Source organism: Mirounga angustirostris, unplaced genomic scaffold, assembly GCF_029215605.1.
Source record: "Mirounga angustirostris isolate CCGP_5_RB_7025 unplaced genomic scaffold, mMirAng1.0.hap1 SCAF_9, whole genome shotgun sequence".
Lineage (NCBI taxonomy): Eukaryota > Metazoa > Chordata > Mammalia > Carnivora > Phocidae > Mirounga > Mirounga angustirostris.
In genome coordinates, this window is record NW_026991717.1 from 50,361,433 (window position 1) to 50,385,296 (window position 23,864).

Genomic DNA, 23,864 nt, shown 5'->3' on the forward strand with positions numbered 1-23,864 from the left:
GACTGATGGATTTCACACCCCAAAGATTTTTGCAGAAAAATCCTTCAATAAATGCAAATTCCATAACTCTTTCTATGAAAAAGAAAGTCTCATTTCCAAGAAAAGCACTGTTCAACTTAAGCTCTTGGTTCCTCCTTTTGGATTTTGTTCCATCAAATATCCCTATCTTCCAACCCTCCATCATTATCTTTATTACCACATCCTATAAATGTGCTCAAACATTTTGTTAAAAAAAATAGAACAAATTAAAGAATAAAACCCTAACTTATTTTATACTATCTTCTTGACATCTTGCTAATAATTTTTTTTCTTCTCTTGACCATCAAACTGTTCACAATCTCATTTCTTAAATATTTAGCAACACTAGTGTAGTTTCTGCTCTGGGTACAACACTGAAATGTTCACATATAGATCACCAGTGATCTCCTAATTGTGATCTCCAGTGACTTTTATATAACCCACTCATGCTGCGTTCACTTTTGGTTTCTCAAGCTCTTTATTCCTTGCTTCTCTGGAAACTACCTTCTCCTAGCTCTCCTATTTTTCTGCCTATCATTTGTCTATCTCTGACTTCCCTTCCTCTATATAATCCTGAGACATCAATATTTTTTTCCCTTCCTCGTCGACTTTTTTTTTTTCACTCTATTCTCTTTTTTTTTTTTTAAGATTTTATTTATTTATTTGACAGAGAGACACAGCGAGAGAGGGAACACAAGCAGGGGGAGTGGGAGAGGGAGAAGCAGGCTTCCCGCTGAGCAGGAAGCTGGGTGTGGGGCTCGATCCCAGGACCCTGGGATCATGACCTGAGCCGAAGGCAGTCGCTCAACTGACTGAGCCACCCAGGCGCCCCTCTATTCTCTCTTCTTGAGCAATCACATCCATGCCTATGTCTTTAACTCCCACCCCTATGCTAACAAACCCCTGAATCTATATCTACAGCTTTAACAGGATGTCTGAGCACCGTGTCTATATTCTCACGTGCCTATTGACCTTTTCTACTTGGATGACCTAAATGTCAACATATCAAAAAGTGAACTTATTACCTGCCCATCCTTAACTTATGTCTCTGACTTGATTGATAGCATACAGTTGTTTAAGGAAGAAATGTGAAAATCATCTTTGACTCCTCTTTGCCTTCTACCTTCCACATTCACTTGGATACCAAATACAATAATATCTCTGAGATATTTTCTCCATCTGTCCTATCCTCTTCAACTTCTGATGCAGAATTTTTCTCATCTAGATTATAATGCAATCATCACAAAGTTGTGTTGTTTCCTTTTTTATTCCATCTTCCTAACTATTCCTAGAGTTGTTTTAATCAAGGCTAAACCTGCTACCCCACCAGTTGGTTTTCAACAAGGGACATGCTTCAAGCAATTTATTATAATCTTATCTGGGCTATGCTTTTTTTTTTAATTATTACTTCTCTCCAGCCTTTCTATTTGACCAGAATTTATCCAACCTAAAATGTCCAGCTCAACTTAAAATATATATTTGAGAAATCACTGAACATTCCCTAGTGAATCCAGCAGGAAATTGCTCTCCTTGAAATGCCCTAAATCACCTTGCAGAGGTATGGCATTCAGCATGGGTACTATAGTATGTTGTCTGAAATTTAAAAACAAAAAATTAAAAAAAAAAGTGTCCTCACTCCACCAATGCTACCCTGTCTTTTGTTTCCTTTTTTATTCCTCTTAGGAGAGACCCTCCCCAAGAACTTACAAGACCATTTTAAGAGACAGACTATGACATTTTCTTTATGCCATCAGGTTTGCATGAACTGTTATGTTGGAGTATCAGTTATATAAATTAATGCTTCTAACTTCTGGTTTCAAAAGTTGAACTCCAGTAGCTGTCTCTCATCCTAATTAAAGAGAGTATGCAGAAAATCCAACTGTCATTGTGCCTCAAATCAACTAAATGCCTTTGAGATACGGTACGTTAGGTTCTTCAGCTTAGACAACTGAAAAGGAAAAATGCCTTTCATTTTTCTCTGTACTTTGAAAAAAATGATACCTTCAAACCTTATGAGTGACATGACATTCTTTTCTCTTAGTTGAAACCGTTTTTTTTCTTTCTCAACTACAACACATAGACTATACCTCTACTCTATGGATTGCTAACAAGGTTGTTGTCCTTATAACCACAGAATTTTAGAATTAGAATGAATTTCAGAAATCATACAGTACCACTCCCTCTTTTTTACAAGTGGGAAAACTGAGGCCTAGACAATGTGCCATGCTCCCTGACATATTTGGGGGACATATTTGAGGATTGAGAAGCAGCAGTTGAAGAAACTCTATTTTTTTAAAAGACATTCTCTTCTGAAAAGCCTCAGTGAAAAAATAAAACAAACAAGTACAATAACTTGACTGAGAAGGAACTTTGGGCTTATTAGCTCCATCTATTGGCTGACTAACCATGAAACCGGACAGAGTAGGATTCAGTCAGAAGTAGAAGAAACAAGACACAGAATTTATGTTCAGGATTTATTCTGTAAAAGCTGCCTTTATACCCTGTCTCACTCTCTCTTCCCCATTCTGCTGTTCCCATTACTGAACACATCCACTGTTAGGTGGTGTGAATATCGTCTGTTCAATCTGAGGGACTGAGTACCTGTTGAACATTAATCAATGGGGACAGAATTCCCTCAGGGAGCCATTTGCATGAGGTGCCAGAGGCCCCCTCAATCAAGTACAAGAAGAGAAGATGGGGACTGGCTGGGTTAGAGACGTAAGTTAGCTTCGTCTGCATTGATTTATGGTTTGTGAAGGCAGCCATACACCATAGAAGAGGATCACAAGACAATAAAATTGGTCTATTATAGAAAATGTCAGTGACATTCTATTTTTTTTCCCTCCCTCCTGGCTACAGCTTGCATTCTCTTGAAAGTTTTCTTAAGGTTCAGAGACAGGTGAGTTTAAAAAGAGACTTGATGGCACAAGAGTGACCCTGTGATCTCCCGGGAATGCTCTGGGGAATGAGGTTGACCAGCAGCACCTGCTTCAGTCTGTATTTCATCCTGACCTGGGTCACCAGAAACTTCTCAACCTCCTAGGTAGCATCTTTCCTTAATTTCATAAAGCGTAGCACTTAGCTGAACTTTCCTTGGTAGTGGCGCTAAATTCTTAATCATATCTATTAAGTCACCTTGATGCGATTTGCCCTTCTAGCTCTCATTATTCTTTTAATTTTCTATTAAGTCCTATTTGTTAACTCTAATTGTAGAGATGGCTCTGAGGAGAAAGAAACCCCGCAAGAGCCGCATGCTGCCAAAATGAAAGGCCACTGCCTGAAACAGTTCTCCTTGTTACCTGCTGCCATAAAACTAAAAATAGCTGCTTGCTTTTACTGAATTCAGCCAGAGGACATCCCACCTTTGAGCTCTATTTACACATTAAGAGGCTAGAGGTTTCAGTTTATTTTTCAAATTGTTGCAGGGTGAGATATAACAATTACAACTTTCATTTAAAAGATATTTTCAAATTTAGAAAGTACTGAGCTGGTGGGGGGCGGGGGGCTCCGCTCCCAAACCTTATTACTTTAATTGTTCTGACTCCATTAATAAACTTCCTATCCCAACTCCCGCTGCCCTACAGATTCAGTAAATATAACTGGCAACAACAGATCCTTCTATTAAGTAGAAAAAAAAAACTTTGCAAATTGCTTTAGGAAACAATTTTAGAACTAAAAGGAAGCTATGACTAGTTTACATTGTCTATTTTATTATCTAAGACATTTGATACATACTTTATAATTTGCTTTGTAATTGTTGGGAAAGATATGAAAACAGTAGATTGATTCTCACTAATGTATTAACTAGTGAGTTATAGCTCTATTTACATTAAAGAGAAAAGGTGAGACAGATCAGAAACTTGAACATAACGCTTACCCTCCATACAACATCACCACCTTTTGATAAGATTATATATAAAATGTAAGCATAAAGTCTAAAATGTTAAAGAAAATTCTGAGTGTTCGTTTATCACTACAAATTGGTCACCTACGTTTATGGATTACTGCATTCCTTAATACAATAGTACATTTGCTTGGGGCGCTGGGTGGCTCAGTCGTTAAGCGTCTGCCTTCGGCTCAGGTCATGATCCCAGGGTCCTGGGATCGAGCCCCACATCAGGCTCCCTGCTCGGCAGGAAGCCTGCTTCTCCCTCTCCCACTCCCCCTGCTTGTGTTCCCTCTCTCGCTGTGTCTCTCTCTGTCAAATAAATAAATAAAATCTTTAAAAAACCCAGTACATTTGCTTGCAGGACTGCATGCTGTCTCAAGGTCCATTCAAACACATGGAATCCTTTCTGTCCTCAAGATTCAAAACATTAAGTACATCAGTCAAATGTGTTGCACAGATAAAGACAAAGGGGCATTGGGAGCCATTTCCTAATTACCTGGTTGCTGTTCTAAAAGCAAAGAACGGTAATTCTCAAAATGTGGTCCCCTGAGCAGTAGATCACATCAGCTGGGAATTTGTTAGTAATGCAAATCGTCAGGCCCCACCCAGCCTACAGAATCAAAAAGTCCAGGGATGGAATTCAGCAATGTGTGTTTTAATTAGCTACCCAGGCAGTTCTGATGCATACTGAAGTTCAAGAACCACCAGCATAAAGTATTATTTCCTTGAAAGCAGTGCTCTTCAATCCCCTGTTGCCAGCAAGTATAAAGTTAAAAGGATAATGCTAAGAAAAATATGATAGGGGTTAATTTCTGTCCTCTCCGGTGGGGATTTGCTTAGCTGAAGACTAAGTCCTTACAGGTAATAGGTTTTACAATGAATTTCAATCAGCTACATGCATATACTTTTGGGTCAGATGCAGTTTCTACCTTTTCGAATTCAACATTAAAAAAATGAAACAGGATATAGACAATGCTTTTCTGAAACAAAAGAATAAATTGCTCATGAAAATATACACGTGTTTAGGATAGGTAGGGTTATGCTCCACATTCCATGGCCCTGTTCAGGAAAGTTTACCACAGTGAAATGTGTCAAGAGATTCAATTATTTTTAAGACACAGCAATGAAAATAATATTACCACTGTATCTAATGTGTTTGCTTTGTGGCCAGCAGAATAAGAGAATTTAGCTAAGCAAACGATGCCCCTATTTCCCCTAAATGTCTTAATGATGGCTAACTTCTAGCATTTGAAGTACTGTCAGGAAGTTAGCAGGGTTATGGATAATTATGGATTCTACCATTCAGGACGATTGTACCAATGCAATGTTGTGAAGGAGTAATGCCTCTTCTGCTTACACAGCATGGTCATAATTCTTCTAAATCAATTACTACAAGTTCTACAGAGCTTCATAACCAATATCTTATGACTTCCTGAAATGAAATTAAATTTTGGATTATCTGATTTTCTTTTTCATGTACTTATACAAATTAGATTGCAGATCAAGGAAATGCAATGGAGTCCTTTTCATAGGCTGTAGCAATTTATTTTTATGAAAAAATGAATACAGGGTGTATATTTATTTGCAATTGCTCTGCACTGAATTATACTAAGTTATACTGAGTTTAATAAGCTATTAAAATAATGTAAACCAAAGTATATCGGTCTTACTTTTGAGGTATTTGAGCTATCTGAGAATGATAAAATGATCATTCACCAGTAATGAAAATGATTACCTGGCATCCTGACAATCATTTTGCCATTACTGTGTCATAAAGGGACCGATAATGCAGTAGGGCGATTGTGGGGCACATAATTTAACTTCTAGAACAAGTCAGTCCATACCGTGGGTTGGCTACTTTATCTGGTTTAGCGTAGTGTGTCCCAAAACAATATGCACGTGAAAAATCATGTGAGATGCTTTATATATATATTAAAAAAAACAAAAACAGACTCTGGGCCTCATTTCGAAGGTTATGTTGTTTCCTGGCTCATGTGAGTTATTATATTTTCTACATTCTTCACAGTAATCAGAGTTGTTACGCCAAACACATGCTCTTCATTTTTACACAAGGAAGCGTGTGGGAAAGTCACGATATAGGAGAAGAAATTTAGTGGTTTGCTTTTCTCTTTTCTTTCTAAATAGGGCACTAGATAAAAAAAGAAAAATGTGCCCACATGGTCTCCAGGATATTGTGCATGCAGGTGGTAACAGTGTCTGGTTAGGACTGCTTATGGAGCCACTGACAAAAAACAGCATCAGCCCTAGACTATCAGAGTGTTAGGCCAACTTGGACTCCAGAAAGAGTGTGTTTTTTTTTTTTCCCCACCTAAAAAAAAAAAAAAAAAGGTTTTCAACATTATTTCTGTTTCCAGAAGGAAAAGAGGCTGATCCTATCAGGAGAGGAGAGCTGCCCCAACAGCGGTCGGTTCAAGCGGCAGAGAGCTACAGCTTCATGCAACCGGGCCTGCGAGTGGTCAGCCACTTGGCAGACGGTAGGAGAGGCAAGCCATGCTGCTGTTAGGAGCCAACTAATAAACACATGGCATCCAAAACTATTTTGAGCAAGTACACAAGCAATTAATCATTTGCTAATTAGATTTCTGTAGCAAGAAGTGCACATCCTAGAACAGGTGATGGGGACAAAGTCTAAGAAACTCCTTAAAGGAGAAGAACTAGACAGGGAAGCTTCCCGCAACAATACCAGTCAAGGTTTTATAACGAGTTGCACAGTGAGAGAAGAACTGGCATCAGGACACACTGTGTTCCCTCTCAAGGCCACCGAGCACGCCTGCGTTAAGCGCTGGATAAACTTCTCATGTCAAAGGGTAAATTCTGTCATTCTCAATAAAATCCTTTTCCGTCTTTATAAAAGCCCCAATTAAGGAACCCATGTAGATACTGCCATATACAGGTAACTGGACTGGAAGGAGTTAAGCCTATTATTTTGAGATTCTGGTGCCCAGAGGAGGTCGAGGGTAGCAACTAGCAACTCTACCATAAGTCTGTGTTAATCACGGTTCTTTCTCTTCGGAGGCTCAATGTGACACCCAGACTTGAGTTTAGGGCTTGCTTTCTCCTGATAGTTCATCGGTCCCCATGCCAGTCCTGACTGGGCCTGCTGAAAGCTTTTTCTGGTAACAGAGGATGAGGTGAAAGTTGAAAGTAATAAGATCAAAGAAACTGTGCGTAGAAAGGAGACAGAACATCAAAAGATGATCAAGAGAGGGAGGGAAGGGGTGTATCAGATTTAAATGCAGGAAAAGAAAGGAGTTAGGGTCCATGCTGTCCCCCTAACAAATTACACTGTTAGAAACTGGACATTCATTTCAGTCATTGAATTGCATTCTCCCTTTAAATTATGTATGAGGAATTTAGCAACTGACCTTGCAAGAGTCATGAGGGTAGAAGGCACCAACACCAGTATTTCTTTCTTCATTACTTTCTCCAGTAAGAAGAGTTCTATGATTTAGCTATACATTTGTAGCCAAATTTATAATGCGAAACCCACACATTGCAAACCAGCAATTTTATGTGAGATAAAGAATCCATTCTTGTTTGGTGAACAAGCTGCCCCACAACATTTTTGGTTAGTGAGTGGCTTGGCCCACATACCTTCCTTTAAGGACAGGTCTGATTTGTCTTGTTAATATTCAGCTCAGCAGGATATTACTCACATTTGAGTCCAACCCATGGAATAGTGAGGAAATAGAAGTAGCATTAGGAGAAATTTCTGGAAATGTGGCATTTTAAATATAACTCTATCTTTCCATGATTTGTAATCTTTAGAATTCAGTAAAAGGAGACAGAATTTCCCATAAGAAATCAGTGATCTCTTCACGGCTCTTCAAACTGTAAGTGGACTTAAAGTCTGAATATGAAACATCTCTAAAATTAAAAAGGGACTCTCCAGCTATGATCCCCAATTGTTTGTGCTCACCTAATTTAGCAAAAAATTCAAAAATGAGACTCATGCCCTCACATTGCAAAAACCACTAACACACCATAGGGAATGCAGCCTTATTGTATACAACAAAGACAGATACTGCAGCAGAAGCAGAGCTCATGAAAGTTCATTTTTGAAGTTTTGTACCTTCACACACATCTCCTAGTGCTTCTTGTTTGTAGGATACTAAGTAGCAAGTTCAGTTTCAAAGGACTGAGGCTCTCTTAGGAGAGGGAAATGTATAAATGTCTCCTTGGGGTTAACAGCAACACCACATGTGAAGAAGCCCAGTCTTAAAAGAAGCATTTTCAGGGGCGCCTGGGTGGCTCAGTCGTTCAGCGTCTGCCTTCGGCCCAGGTCATGATCCCAGGGTCCTGGGATCGAGCCCTGCATTGGGCTCCCTGCTCCGTGGGAGGCCTGCTTCTCCCTCTCCCGCTCCCCCCGCTTGTGTTCCCTCTCTCTCTGTCAAATAAATAAAATCTTTAAAAAAAAAAAAAAAGAAGCATTTTCAGCCTTGTACATTGAGAAATAAGAGGGATCTTTGCGTTGAAATCCAACCTCGCTTCACGTACATCTCGTACACTTACCACAATAAGGAACACTGTAACTGAAATCTTAAACAAATATTTCTACATTCTAGCTGCCCTTGGGGTTGTTTTAGGGAAGGGTGGGGCTGGGAGAATGCCAGCCCCATGACTTTCCCTCTCGGCACCAACTCCAGTCCCCAAGCCCCTGGACGCTCTTGGTGGTTCGTGAAAGACTTTGGCAATAGCAGGAGGCATGCGCACAGCTAATATTTCGCTGTCTGCCTGATCCAAACAAGCAAATGAGAATAAGTAAGAAGTGCAGTGGTCTTCAGGTTTGGGGGAAACAGCCAGGTAAAGGATAAGATGCTTACTATCACAAACCTCATAAAAGAATCTTTCTCCTTCCTTCTTCTGCTCGGGGAATTGCAAGTCAAAGATGTTGGACAAAGACACGACACATTACAGACACAGCACGCAACACATTGTGACAGAGATTTTTAGATGTGAACAATAAACCACCGATACACCAAAAATTGCTAGCACCACAAAGCACATTTCAGAACAAAAACTTTGATATCAAGTTGACATTGCGCAATATGGTGGAAAAAAAATCTGGAGTTTGTAGAACTTAACAGATCATTAGCATATATGTATATATTTGTGTATATATGACTATATCTCTATATACACACTACAAAAGGCTACTGACCACCTCCCTCCTCCCATTCTCACTTTTCTGTTGTGGTTAATGATCACTTTAGTTATTAATGGAATTTTAAATTATTATCATTTCCTGTTCTTTAGTTAACCCATGTAAAAAACTTGACTGACACTTTGCATAGCAAAGAGATATGCTGCTAATGATCTCTAAGTAGATATTTGGCAAATGCAGGCATAAAAATATACCCACCTCTTTCCCTCCCATGGATTCAAACATTTTTTCCAGCTGGACCCGCAGTTGCTGAATATTGTTCATCAATATACAGGGCTACGAATAAAGCAAAAAACAAAAAGAAAAGGTGGTGTGAGAATCCTTCATACGATAAATTATTGAATGAGTTTAACCTTAAATGTGATAAGTATACAACTATCACTGAAGTCCTATTATATTTGGCAGATAGAATAATTCTGCTATTTTCATTATACTTTTTAAAAGTTAAGAATGGAAGGAGGAAATATTACCACTTTGGAGAATGCAATTCAATAACATACCCAGACAATAAACCACTGGGGACTTACTACTAATATTTCTTTTATTATTAACATTGAGCCAAATTCTGTTTTTAAAAATTTACTTTAAGAAAAAGTTAACAGTTTAACTTTTCCATTATTCCACCATTTAAAAAACCAAACACCATCTGAATTTTAAAAATCCAAGGGGGAAAAAAGAAAAAAAAAAAAAGGACACCTTTAATAGATTCTCTTTGGCTATAGATAAAGTCCGCACATTGGTATTCAAGGCCCTTAGTTATCTGGCTCCAAACTAGTTTTTCCTTCCCATCTCTGTCTACTGCACTATGAGTAACTTCCCCCTTTAAGCAGCTTATTCCTCCCAAAACACCTGTGCTTTCTAAACTCTGACTTGGCTTGGCATGTGACCTTGTCACGTGAACCGCGTTGCCTATTTGAATCATAACCATCATTCCAGGTTTGAGCTTTCTCTTTCCCAGACTATATCCTTGTCACTCACTTGACATTTGTTTTATTTAACTTTACATTTATGTTGCTATTCACTGTCTCACCCACTGACCTTAAATACACCGTACATGCTGCTATGTCTTCTGCTTTTTCTTACTCCTGGAGTCCTGCACAGAGCCTTCCATAGAATACATGCTTAAAAATGTTTTTTGACTCAGTGTTTCCAAGGAGGCAGAAATAGAATAATACAAAGATGGAAAGCCTTGTGACAGGACTACATGTGGACTTAGAATAATAGGAATTAGTTTATAACTGGAAAATAGAATTGAGAATAGTTATAGAATAATTTAATATTTCTTGCATTCTGATCCAAAAAGCCAGTTGATTTGGGGGAGGAAAACAGTGAAAGAAAAGAAAATGGATATATCTTCCAAGTTTCTGGGAAATGAGCCAATAATGAATTAGGCATAGAAAGGACTTACAGGACATCAGAGAGGGTGTTAGCACTCATCAGTGGAAAGATTTTATTATTGTTTCAACCACATTACTGACCTTTGAAAAACTTTCTACTTGATTCTTAAAGTGACCACATCCTAACTTCGATTTATGAAAACAATTTTAAACTTTGATTCCCTTCCTTTGATTCCGGTCACATAAATATTTTATTTCTCTTAACACTGATATCTGAGATTTATATGCCATAGATTTTGTTCAGCAAGCTGAACCACAATATTCCACCAATGATTCTGATCCCCAGCTGTGACTGAGAGCCACTTGATCTGGACTTATCCTTTCCACAGTATGTGTGGTCAAAACTTTCAGGGATTCAGCATCTTGACCCAAAGGCAAAGTGAACCCTCACTAGGGGGTAGGGTCATTGGGATTTTCTTTTTTCTTTCTCTTTATCTCTTTCTTTCTTTTTTCATTGCAGAGGGGAAAGATTTGGCTTGAATTTGACAATCTTACCAGGGAGAAAATGAAGGTCAAAGACCAACCATGACTCTTAATGAGAAGCAGGAAGAATACATGGGTAAAAGGTTGTATCACTCTGCTCCCCAAGGGTCTAAGTTAGCTAGGTAGACTCTTCTATGATTATTAGATATTAAGCTTATCTTTTTTTGGCACATATAACAGTACTTTAGTACCAGCTGTATAAACAAAAACCAACCTCCAAGCATTTTTTATATGACAATTTCCAATGGAAAAGAACCACCAAGAAACAAAATGAACTATAGGCTCACTTGGCATGGATTGCTATTGACCCCAGGTAAGGCTACATATATAAAAAAAAAAAAGATGCAGTTATCCAGAGAGAGAGAAAAATAAAATATGAGACTCTTCTCTTTCATTAAGCTTTCTCTGACTTTGAAATGTTGAAATATCAATTTTATTGAATGAATTTATCAAATCATTACTGAGGACTGAATTACACAAATCAACCAAAACTAATCTGAAAACAGCTTTTTCTTTTTTTTTAGTTACTGAAAACAAAACAGAAAACACACACAGTAAAGAGAACATTAACCTAATTCAGAAGTATCATTTGTTGATGAGTTTAGATAAAATAATCTATGTTGAAGTTATCATCTTTTTATTTATATGTAATTTGGCTTTTCCCCTAAAAATATAATGCATTTCATCCGATCTAAATCTGGAACAAAGTTAGGAACCTAAACTACAATGAATATGAAAGTTCTGTTGGGACTAGGGCCATTTCTATATGACCAAAGTGTGTTTCTGAGTTGAAAAAGATTTTTTAAAATATTCAAAATTGGGTAATTCTGATTTATTTGTGTTTCATTGCTATATTTTGGAGTATGAGAAAATGGATTAAAAAACTTGTGATCCATTTTCAATGTAAAACATCACAGCTAGAAAAAAAATTATTCTGTCACAGACATTTTAACTGTCATCTTTAATTCTGACCTGTGGGAAAGCAAATGTTATGCTCATCTCTTAAAGGATATCTCTCTCTTTAAAAGTTTATAGATCAATCTGCAGATATAATAGGTATATGGCCATAAATATGCTGAGAAAAACAAACTTAATATTCTTGATACTGAGAGAAATAGTTATATGTACACACGCGAATGTACAAAAGAATTTCTTCAATTTATCTCAGCTGAAAGCATAAACCTAAGCAGTTAATTATTATTCTTTCGTGGAAAAGCTGAAATGAGGCTTGGCATTTGAATGATATCATTAAGATATCAGGAACTAGGAAAGAAAAGCATTGAGGAAAAGTTCCTGTGCTGTAATACTTGCAAAGGTGTTTTCTTTCTTTATAAATACTTGATTTTAAAAGTATAAAATATATGGAAAAATACAAATAATAATATAATAAACATTGATTTATGATTTGTTTCTCCAATGTTTTAAAAAATAAACTATAGAATGTTAACTCATAATATAGCAGAAAGTCTGCAGGGGTCTTTAAGGTTGATTTTCTTTTCTCAATGACAAGAACTATCCCTGGTAATTCATAGCTACCTTTTTAAAATTTTCAAGTTGGCTATCCTGATATATCAGAATTTTTCCTGAAATTATCTGTCACTGTTTTGATTTTCAACATATTACTTTTCACATGTATTGTAAATTTAATTGTAAATATATGCTTTGAGTAAATAAATATTCTATCTTGCCTGTTAGAGTATAATCAATGGCAATTAGAAATCACTGCTGAGATATCTGGGAATTTTAATAAAATTTCTGGGCAGCATATTAATTTAAGGGAAAGAAGTATCTTCTGGGACCCTCAAGAACCATTAAGACTGACTTATATTAATGAGCTGTCAGCAAGAGGTCAATGAGGTTTCAGCGAGAATTCTCTTTTGCCTGATAGTGGGAACTAATTTGTTGAGAAGGAAAAAACTGATTTTCCTCTTTAAAAATCTAGTACTAACTTTTGTAATATATTTTTTCAGTGTTTAAAAAAAATTCCCAACGTATTTCTCCTAAAATGACATTTGGCGAATAGGAAAGATTTCACCTTCCACCATAGACTATGACTAATTATACTCCAAATCACTTTAGTTTATCTTGCTTCTCTTTGTGCCTTTTATTAAGTTGCAATGCTGGTTTGAATTTTATAAAGATTTTCTTAATTATCCAAAAAATAAAAGGCTAAGTTAATGATTTAGAGTAGAAACCAGCATCATTTCTTACACTATCTTTCTCAATTTGAAAACTGAAAGATAAATTGTACTCACTTTGCTACTGGTGTCCAAACTATGCTATAGGTATCAACATAAACAAGTTTTTAATTCCTAGTTCTCAGCTTCAATGTTTTATGATTATGTGGGTTTTTAATTGTTTATGTGAGTCTTGTTCCTTATCGTCATGGAAAACCACAAGTTGGTGGGCACTGAGATGCTCTCAACCTTCCTCTGACTTCTGTGCTGTAGCCAGATCAGGATTCCTAGAGAAGTATGCAAACAATTTCTTGAGATCCCTATTCCCTATTACCCTTGAAAACAGAAAGAAAAAAAAATTCTCTTGCTTTCTCATTCGTTTAAAAAAAAAAATGGATCTCAATTGAGGAATACTTGAAAGCAGTAACAGTTTTACTTACCACATTTTCCTTATCGCAATAGGAACTGAAGTCACTTGATACAATTGCAGCATACTGAAGCAGTACTTTATTGATAGTCTAGGGGAAAAGCACGAAATGTATCCAGTTAAATGTATCCAGTTATACACATATTAGCCAGCTTAATGCTCATCAGGCAAACTTTTCATGTCTTTTTCAGCTAAGAGAGGGCCAGATGCAGTGATTAAATCTATACCCTTGCCAAAAGAAGGATCTCAAACTATTCTGCTTAGATGACAATTTGTAATATTTCTGAGTACATGTGAAAGATATTCCACATGAATTCATTAATTCATTCCATTTTAACATAATCTGCTCCATCATAAAATTCTTTATTTCTAACTTTACTAAATACTCAGAAGATACATGATTTTGTAGCAACCTCCTCTATGCTTGGATACTTAACTACCTAATGACCCTAATGCTCTCCCCGCCGCCCACCGCCTCCCTGAACAATCAAACTTTTCTTTGACTCCTTCCTCTTGGTTTCCAGTTCCTACACCCCTCTCATCCTTACCACACATACATATACCATGCCCAAATTCTCTGTGGTGGTCATTTTCTCAACCTTCTACAATGTTCCTAAATACCTTATACAATTATAAGTGGTGTCAGAGCATTCCTGTACATGTCCCTTAGTAATGAATATTTTCAGTAATTTTCTATGATAAGGAGCCTTACTAATATCAAAGACCACCTCTGAAGACTTTTGTTGTATTGCACTAATACATTTACCTTTAATTTACTAAATTAGTTATTGGTGCATTATTTTCTAAAAACACTGTCTAATTTTTGCCTTTGTTCTGTCCGCTTCATCCTAATTCCACATTTTCCTTCTCCATTTAATAACTATTTCTGACCTGAAGGATGCCCTCTGTTCCACTAATTATGCAAAATAAGGAAAAACAAACACATTTGTTAGTTAAATTTTATTTCAATTACTTAAAAATATATTGATGTATTTGTATCCTACTAGTTTTACTTACATAGCTTGAATTATCACAAGCCAAATGTGAACATGATTTTCTTAGAAGAGAGAAAGTAACAATAATTGTAGGTAAAGATTATCTCTTTTTCACAGAAAAGCAAAGACAAAAAACCTTCTATTTCCTTTTTTGTATAACATATTCATCTGAATTTTCTTTGTGTCTCAAATCAATTCAGGAGACATTCTAAACATCTCTCCTTTAGCTTAACCTCTTAATCGACAAACCTGAATTCACCAAATGTAACTATGAACTTGTTTTATAGCCATTTAAGATCACAGTGAAAACCTAGAAGTAGGGATAAAATGCAGAAAGAAAATTGGTATTTTGTGAAAGTGCAAAGTATCGTGGTAATAAGCATCAGTTTAGATAGAAAGTTGGCCTTGGAAAATATAAAATCTTATCAAGCAGAAGACCAATAAATCTAGGAAAACAGATGGCTGATCAGACTGAAGTATCGTCCAAATGCAGCTGTTCAAATTTGGCTTCAGATATAATGCTGAAAATTACTGTGGGACTTACCTGAAAAGTACTAATTCACTTGTACATATGAGCACGGCTTTCAACTTACAGGTTCTAATGACAGTGTAAACTCTTAAGAATCCTTTCACTATGTGGTAAAAACAAAAACAAAGAGAAGTCTGACTTGAGGAGCCTGTTGTCACTCAGAGATTCTAACTTGCTCCAGAGAAAGTTTCGAGAGGAGAATCCAGACATTCATTTCTGATTATTCTCAAGGTATCCCCCCCACAGACCAACACTTGACTCTACAAGAAAACCCTAGTCTGCTGAATTCCCGCTTGGGGACAACTAACTGATACTAGCATCTCACAACCACTAACCTACAAATGCCGATGGTTAGGAAGTCGGGATGAGCTGTGGGTAAGGCCAAGAGCTCAGCCATGTAGGATCTGGTTTAAGGCCTTGTGCCCATAAGAGTTGTGGACACACTGGCTATGAGAACATCCATTTCTTTACTAATGTACAAAGTATGCTTGAATGACAGTGCTCATGTACATTTTAGGGGCAACTTCAATTTCACTCTGATTTATTCAACAAAGTAAAACCATATCAGACAGTATTTCTTTAATACCAATAAACAGTTACTTGAGACATACCGACCTAAGACACATCTCCTGCTGCCTCATAAGCATCACCTAGGAACTTGTGGAAGTTCAAGTTCTCTGGTCCTACATGGGTCTACTGAGTCAGCAACTCTGGTGTGTGTTAAGAAGCCTCCAAAGTAAATCTGATGCAAGTTAAAGTTTGAAAACCACAGCCCTAATGAATGCATAGCAGGGTGGAGGTTAACTCTTCAGAGAGAATCTGTTGATGGAAGGGGTACCTAGCAAAGCCTGGAAGACAGAACTTCTGAGTGTGTGGATTTAGCTAATGATTTCTCTCTGTGGGACTCTTGGGCTTCAGAAATGGGGACAGCATAGAGAGAGAGGCAAGAGCGTAACAGAAGCTGTTTGCATCATGTTCTATAATAAAGTATAGTTTATATGAAGAGAGAGTCATGAAGTATAGATGATTCTTTTATGGATGCAGCAAAGAAACTGCCATTCAAAGAGCTCCAGATTAAATACAATGAAATTCAAATAGGATTATGGTGGTGAAGCCAGAGATTCTCTGCATTTAAAAGATCAAGCAGGATGACAAAAATATCTCCCATCCTCAATCTGCTCTCATTAGACTGTGGCTACTAGTGTTACTGAGTGGGACAGCTATCAGTTACTCAGTATGATCTCCTGAGCTAATGCTGTGCTATTAGAATTAGAATCTTGTCAACACCACCAGTAGGTCCGTCTAGGATATGACTCTTGCAATCAGTAAGATAAGAACCCTGGTTCAAAATCCATCTTTTTAGCCCCACTGTATTCATGGGACATTTAGTATTAGAGCAATGCATGGAAGACAAGAAGAGTAGTATCTGTTAAGTGACATTAGAAAGTCACTTCAGTGCTTTCTAGCACTGCATTTTAACACATGCAGCATAAGAAAGAATCCCCCTGAGCTGCCTACGTTTGGCCCAGAGGGTAAAAATAAATGTTGAGGTTCTGCTCTCTGACTTACCAATTGGTTTGTGATGACACCAGACTGTGAAGGTAGTATGGCTTAAAAGCATTTCACCCATGCCATTTCTAGTTGGGTGCCTTGTTTGAGTTATCTAAACTTTCTAAGCTTGTTTCATCATTTGAATAATTAGGAGAAATCACAGCACCTATGTCATGGGGTTATAGCGAAGAATAAGTGAGACAGTATATGTGAAGTGATTAGCACATAGCAATGTTCAAATAATTATCGTCAGTACTTTTGAAAATTAGGATTATGTTCCCAAAGAACAAGAAATACGAGTGTCTCATTCACCATTGTATCTCCAGTCCCTGGACACTCAATTAAAAAAACAGCCAGATTTGTGGCCAGGACTCAATTAATACTTGTTGGTTTGTTTTTAATAATGAAGATACCGTTACTTCATATTGCTCTTCTTTCATTAAACTACCCATTCTTGTCAAGAGCAGCAGTAAAGCCATAGAACTATCCACGACCTATGTGATACTTCACCTCTCATCACAGCTATGAAATGTGAAACATTTGTTTAGTATACTGAGTCTTATATATACCTTAGTAAGAACAAATCATCCTATCAAGTCCCACTTTACAATGCCAAATCTTCCCAAATGTTTTCAGATATCATTAATTATGTCTTTTCTCTGAGAGATGGTTTAAATCAATATAAGTCCCAGGAAGAGAATATGATTTCAATATTCTGATACAAGGATCCCTATTCCAAGAAGGATACAGTTTTCAAGACCAATAGTCCCATCTGATGAAACAAAACAAATTCTAACAGTCTGACGTTACTGTGAAATAGCTAATTATATCAACCACAAAGTCCTATTTGATTTCTTAAAATCATTCCAACAAAATAGAATTATCTTTCAATGAAAATTACCAATTTCTGCTTTCCCAGAAAATGAGTTTTTTTTCTTACATTATTTCCTTGCAATAATAATTGGGTAGTTTTGAATTTACATGGATTAAGAATATTTTTTGTATTTAAAAAAAATTATATTGTGCCAATAAAAGCTCACATTTCCTCAGTGGCACATGGAGCCTAATTCTTCTCTCCTCGCTTCAAAGAATGCATTTTCCTGTGCAGATTCTAACATATTACACTTTTCTCCAGCCCACTTGCAGTCTGAATGTGGCTGGGTGCAGCTTCACAGATGCAGAAAGGTCAAAAGTACCAAGGAGGGGAGGGTGGTCTGGAGCCCAGCTTTGTCTTGAGCCCTGGTGCCCCTTTCCTCCTGCTCTCTCTGTGCTTCCATGCCTCCACCTTACATAACCTGCTCCCTGACTACTCTGAGGGTGAATTCTAGTTACCTTTCTAATATCGTGCACCATTATAATAGTATGTTACTAAATATATTAACTCTGAGATTATTAAATTCTCCATAGGACCCCGCTTCCACTAGTCCCACAGAGTTCCAAGAATAGCATGTGACACACTTTTTTCAACAGTATCCCTAATGATCCCATTTCATTCTTCTCTTGGCAGTCACCCAAAATGCAGCTGCTTGTCAAGAAAAGACTTAACTTTCAGATTTTTTTTTAGAATTCTCCTCCTGCAGAGCTTACTTGCAGGTTTCACCACACTGGGGAAGTTGAAATCAGATGCTACCAAGAAAGTCCCCTCTGGAGATGATCAAAATAAATGATTTTAGCTATTATCTTTAAAAGTGGGAGGTTACTTTTATCTTCCTAATTAACATATAAAGACTAGAGTTCAAAGGTTAACAGTACTTGATGGTTACTTGATGGTAAACAAATAACATAATACGGTTTAGGCTGATGGTTTATGTACCTAAAAGCCTTCATTGGCTCCTCATTTTCTTTTTCAGCCTTTTGATTTTTTTAAATTATGGCTCCTCATTTTCTACTAAAGATATTTGGCCACTTTGCCTGTTCTTCAAGACTCCTTACAAGGAGGACCTAACTGTCCAACTATAATTCCATCAGCTCTCTACTAATCCTATGCTCTCTCTTTGGAATCTCTCAGGAGAGAATCCGAGTCACAGAAAGGTGGAAGGTGACAAAGACTCTCTCCTTGACCAAACTCTGGCCAGGCTACTCCCAGGCCTCTTCTCAACCAGGCCTCAACCTTGACCTATCAAGACTTGAACAAAACTGGGGTGGCTCAGTTGGTTAAGCCTCTGCCTTTGGCTCAGGTCATGATCCCAGGGTCCTGGGACTGAACCCCACATCAGGCTCCCTGCTCAGCAGGGGGTCTGCTTCTCTCTCTCCCTCTCCCCTGCTTGTGTTCTCTCTCTCTAATAAATAAATAAATCTTTAGAAAAAATTAAAAAGACTTGAGCAAAACAGTAACAGCTTCTAACAGTTCAGGGCTTCCTCCCTGGAATGATCTCAGATCCCCTTGAAGTGCCTACCTGAGGAAACTAACTACTGTCTTTATAAGAAAAGCCAATTTGGGCATGCAGAGCAACACCAAGGGAACATGTACATGTACAGAGGAAGAACTATGTGAAAATCCAGTAATAAGGCTGCTATCCCTAAGCCAAGGAGAGAAGCCTGAGGAGAAACCAAATCTGCTGATACCTGGATCTCAGACCTCTAGCCTCCAGAACTGCAAAAAAATATTTTTCTACTTTTTAAGCCACCATCCTGTGATATTTAACCATGGCAGCCCTAGAAAATTAATACATTAGTTCATGTCACATGGCCTTGATTATTATGGGGAACTTTTTTTAAGATCTGGAGGGCAGGGGCTACATCTTTTATTTCTTCTATTTCCCTTGAAACTTTTGGTAAACTAGTAAGTACTTTGCAAGCCTTCTTAAACTCTTAGAGGAGGAAGAGATCCTAATCTTATGTAATCCAGTTAATCACAGTCTGTCAACTAAACTACATTTTATAAAAACAAAATGAACTGGGGATGCCTGGGTGGCTCAGTTGGGTGGACATCTGCCTTTGGCTCAGGTCATGGTCCGAGTCCCACATTGGCTCCCTGCTCAGTGGGAAGCCTGCTTCTCCCTCTGCCTGCCACTCCCCCTGCTTGTGCTTGTGTGCTCTCTCTCTCTGACAAATAAATAACAAATAAAATCTTTAAAAAAAAAAATGAACTGTTCAGACTCATACTGTAGTTATTGGCTGATTTGAAATCAGAACTCTGTTTTCATGACTCCAAGTCTAATATACTTTCGTTGTAGTACACTGTGTGTTAAGAATACTCACAATTTAAATATGAATTGCCAAGGCTTACTTTCAGCTAAAAAGCACAATATATGAAATAAATAATTTTGCCACTCTTAGCAAGTCTCTTCAGCTACCAATGACTGAGTCACTAATGTGGATGACAGATTTGTAAAGAATGATAAATCCATTTTAAGAAACAAGAAGGGCAGAAAGAAAGTCAGATGACAAACCTGGAAACCAGATCTATTGGTACTAGAATCAGAAATGAAATTGGGGTACTGGTGTCAGAGAAGACAAACAGCAACATCCGTCAGGTTCTGTGCAAGAAAATAATAACATGCCACAATCCCAGAAAAGAAAGCACTCATTCCTTCTAACCTACCTTCGCAAATCTTCTCATTAAGTGAGATAATGCTTCAGGATTAGGGCATTCCAGTTTCTTAATAATCTCAAAGCTCTGATTAAGCTGAGCGAAGACATCAACCACGGAACAAGAGAAGAGGGCATGATCAGATGTCTGCTGGAACTGAAGGGAGAGAAGGCGAAACCAACCCAATAAGCACATTAGAGGGAGTGTGGAGAGAGGAGAGTCATTCCACATAAATAACTCGATCTCCTATATCATGTACCTTCATTTCACATGCCTTCTTTTCCCATTTAATAAAATGTTTACCCATTTCAAAATCATTCATGTCCTTTTCTGGAAAATGTATTAGAACTCATATCAGGCGGGCAGGCTGCTATAAATTGGTATTTCCATTGCTACATTGATGGACTGGTTCTTTTTATTTCTCATTCCCCATAGATATGAGGATGGTTTAGAAAGATATTGTAGCTCAACACTTTTAAGTTGTTCCAGAGAGATCTTGAGGGTGTCTGCTCCCAATCTTGAAATCCTGGGAAGGTTACAGGACAAGGAAGTTTTGTATAACCCTACTGAACTTGTAGACTCTGACCAATTCAAGAGGTAAAGGAATCTTGGAGCAAAAGGGTGACTTTTTTTTTTTTTTTTAATTTAAACAATTCCCTAAGGTTCCTATCACTCCTTCAAAGTTGTGTTTTACATTTATTTTGGTCATTAGAGGATTAAAATAAACCTTAATTAATAACAATGAGCCTAACTATTCCCATTATCTTAAAAGTGAGTAGTGTGAATGAATCTTGCCAATAAGCAGTCTTAAAGTAATTTAAACTCACTCCATCTTTTTTGTCTCTTCCTAGTGCTCCATGAAGGAACTCCATTGATACATCTTCATTTTCATCCAGCCACTGCATGACAAAAGGCTCAAACCACCTAAAAAAATTAATAATGTTACATACTATAAAAGATATCATTTACACATAATTAATAGTGAATGCTGCTCTTTTCTTATATGAGACTAATTCAGGACCAAAAATTTCTTTTCATTCCCCTTTTTGCAGTTCTGTTTCCTCAGAGACCTTTAGCTTTACTTCATCAAACACATCCCTGTTTATTTAATTTCAACGTCTATCTCTTTCTTGGCTCCTCCCATGCTACTTTAAATATGCTTAGTTCCCAATTCCTGCACTACAATTTCCTTCACAATTCAAAATCCTGTAAAATGTAGATCTTATGTGCTGTCCTCTATCATGCCATTCTTTCACTTTTTAGTACTTTACCGATGGGCTTCCTTTCATCCATACCTACTCGTCTCCTGTAACTGATCCTGAGTGCTCACCTCTGGCTTGTTATGATTTACAATCCACCTGCAGTTGTGTTTTGTGAATGTTCTAAGTTACAAAGTCCTTTTTCCCATGTGATGGTACAATTGTATAGCATGCTTTCGTTAGAAGATCATCCTTTCCCCACTGCCTTGAATTGCCATCTTTGGTATAAATCAGGCAATGGCATATATGGGTTTGTCTCCAGACCAGTTTGTCCTACCGGTCTCTCTGTCATGTATTAACACCACACTCTTAATTAGTCTTGAGAACTGATAATGCAGCTCTCTAGGGTTTTTTTCTTCCTCTTCAAGACTGCCTTGGCTATTCTTAGCCCTTTGCGTTTCTATATTACATTTTTTTTAAAGATTTTATTTATTTATTTGAGAGAGAGAGAGAGAGCACATGAGAGGGGGGAGGGTCAGAGGGAGAAGCAGACTCCCTGCTGAGCAGGGAGCCCGATGCAGGACTCGATCCTGGGACTCCAGGATCATGACTTAACCAACTGAGGCAGTCACTTAACCAACTGAGCCACCCAGGCGCCCCCTATATTACATTTTTTGAGTGAATGCCAATTTGCACAAAAATACCTGCTGGAATTTTTATGGGATTGCATTAAATCTCTAAGTCAATGGGGGGAGAATTACTATCTTTACAATAATGCATCTTTTTAGGAACACTGACTACTTTATTTTAGTTCATCTTAAATTTCTATTAGTAACATTTTATAGTTGTCTGAGTAGAGGGCTTGCACATCTTTCATCACTATTTGTTTCTCATGGTTTTAATGCTATTTAAGTGGATAAGGTTTATATGTAATTTTCTAATTGATTGTGGCTACTATATAGAAATTTAATTAACTTTTATATAGACTTATTATAGTCACTTTTTTTGAGAGAGAGAGAGAGAGAGAGTGTGTGCCAGCATGAGGGGAGGGGAAGCTCAGCGTGGAGCCCTACTCAGGGCTCCATCTCATGACCCTGACTGAGATCATGACCTGAGCCAAAATCAAGAGTCAGACATTTAACCTACTGAGCCACCCAGGAGCTGCTTTTTAAATTCTATTAGTTATCCTATAGTTTTGTGTGTTTTTTTGGATTTTCTAGATGTACTATCATATCATAGACAAATATTGACAGCATCAACATATGCTTTTATAATCATTATACTTTTCTATCCCTTTCTTATCTTATTGCATTGCATAGGACTTTTAGTAAAATGTTAAATAAAGGTGATTCCAGGGGGAAGCTTTCAAATTTTTATCCATAAGCATAATGTTTAGAGAGGGGATCAAGATGGCAGAGTAGGAAGATCTTGAGCTTCTGTTCTCCCACCGACACACCAAAATCTACAATTACATATAGAACTATCTCAGACAATGAAGTGAAGATTAATAGAAGAGATCTTACACAACTAAAGATATAAATAAAAAGTCACATGGAAACAGTTCAGACAGGTAGAGAGGTGGTCTGGTCAGGACCAATACCCCAATGCGACCCACAGGTGTAGAAGCCTTCCCTGAAGAATAAGGGGTCTGAGACCCACACTGGGCTCCGAAGCCCAGAGAACCTGCACCAGGAAGATGAGCACCCATATCCAGGAGAGCCAGAGAGCAGCAGAAATGGAAACTCCACTCTCAGTCACAGTCGGCCACACCAAAAGCCTGGCCCACCTTGGGCCTTGCAACTAGTCAGGCCAGAGCCAACACTGTGAACTAGCACCCCTGAAGCAGTCACAGCCCAGTCCCGCAGCCATGCAGGTCAGGGTCAAGCCCCATTCACCAGAATGCCCATAGCAGTTGTAGCAGGGCCTAGCAGACAGCTGTGCCAAGGGACAGCCCCCCACACAAGCAGTTGTGCATGAAAAAACCCAATAACAACCACCTCCAGCCATAACAGGAGGGTGCATCTGGCCCACACAGAAGACACCCCTGCGGCACCTGGCAGGTGACCAGGGGAGTTTATGATACTGGGCCCCATAGCACACCTTCTGCATAAAGCTCCTCCTTCAAGACCAGGAGAATTAGCTAATCTACTTAATACATAGAAAGAAACACAAAGAGGCATAATGAGGAGACAGAACAATATGGCAAAAAATATGACAGAAAGAACAAGACGAAACCCCCCAAAAAGAACTAAATGAAATGAAGGTAAGTGACTTACCAGATAAACAGTTCAAAGTAATGGTCATAAAGATGTCTACTGAACTCAGGAGAAGAACGAATAAATACCCTGAGAACTTCAACAAGGATAGAAAATATTAAAAAGAACCAATCAGAACTGAAGCCTACAATAACTGAAATGAAAACTGTACTACAGAAAATCAACAGAACACTAGATGATGCAGAAGAACGGATCAGTGATTTGGA

General features: G+C 37.8%; 1 protein-coding gene across 2 annotated transcripts in view; it reads right to left on the reverse strand.

Annotated features, from left to right (window-relative positions):
• UNC13C (unc-13 homolog C) overlaps positions 1-23,864 on the reverse strand; it is a 564,880-nt gene that overhangs the window by 98,754 nt on the left and 442,262 nt on the right. For both annotated transcript variants that reach the window (XM_064570458.1, XM_045900049.2), the window contains 4 exons: positions 21,011-21,107; positions 20,196-20,339; positions 13,590-13,667; positions 9,291-9,368 (listed from right to left, as the gene is read on the reverse strand). In XM_064570458.1, coding sequence (XP_064426528.1) covers positions 9,291-9,368; positions 13,590-13,667; positions 20,196-20,339; positions 21,011-21,107 — 397 coding nt within the window. The remainder of the gene's footprint in view (positions 1-9,290; positions 9,369-13,589; positions 13,668-20,195; positions 20,340-21,010; positions 21,108-23,864) is intronic.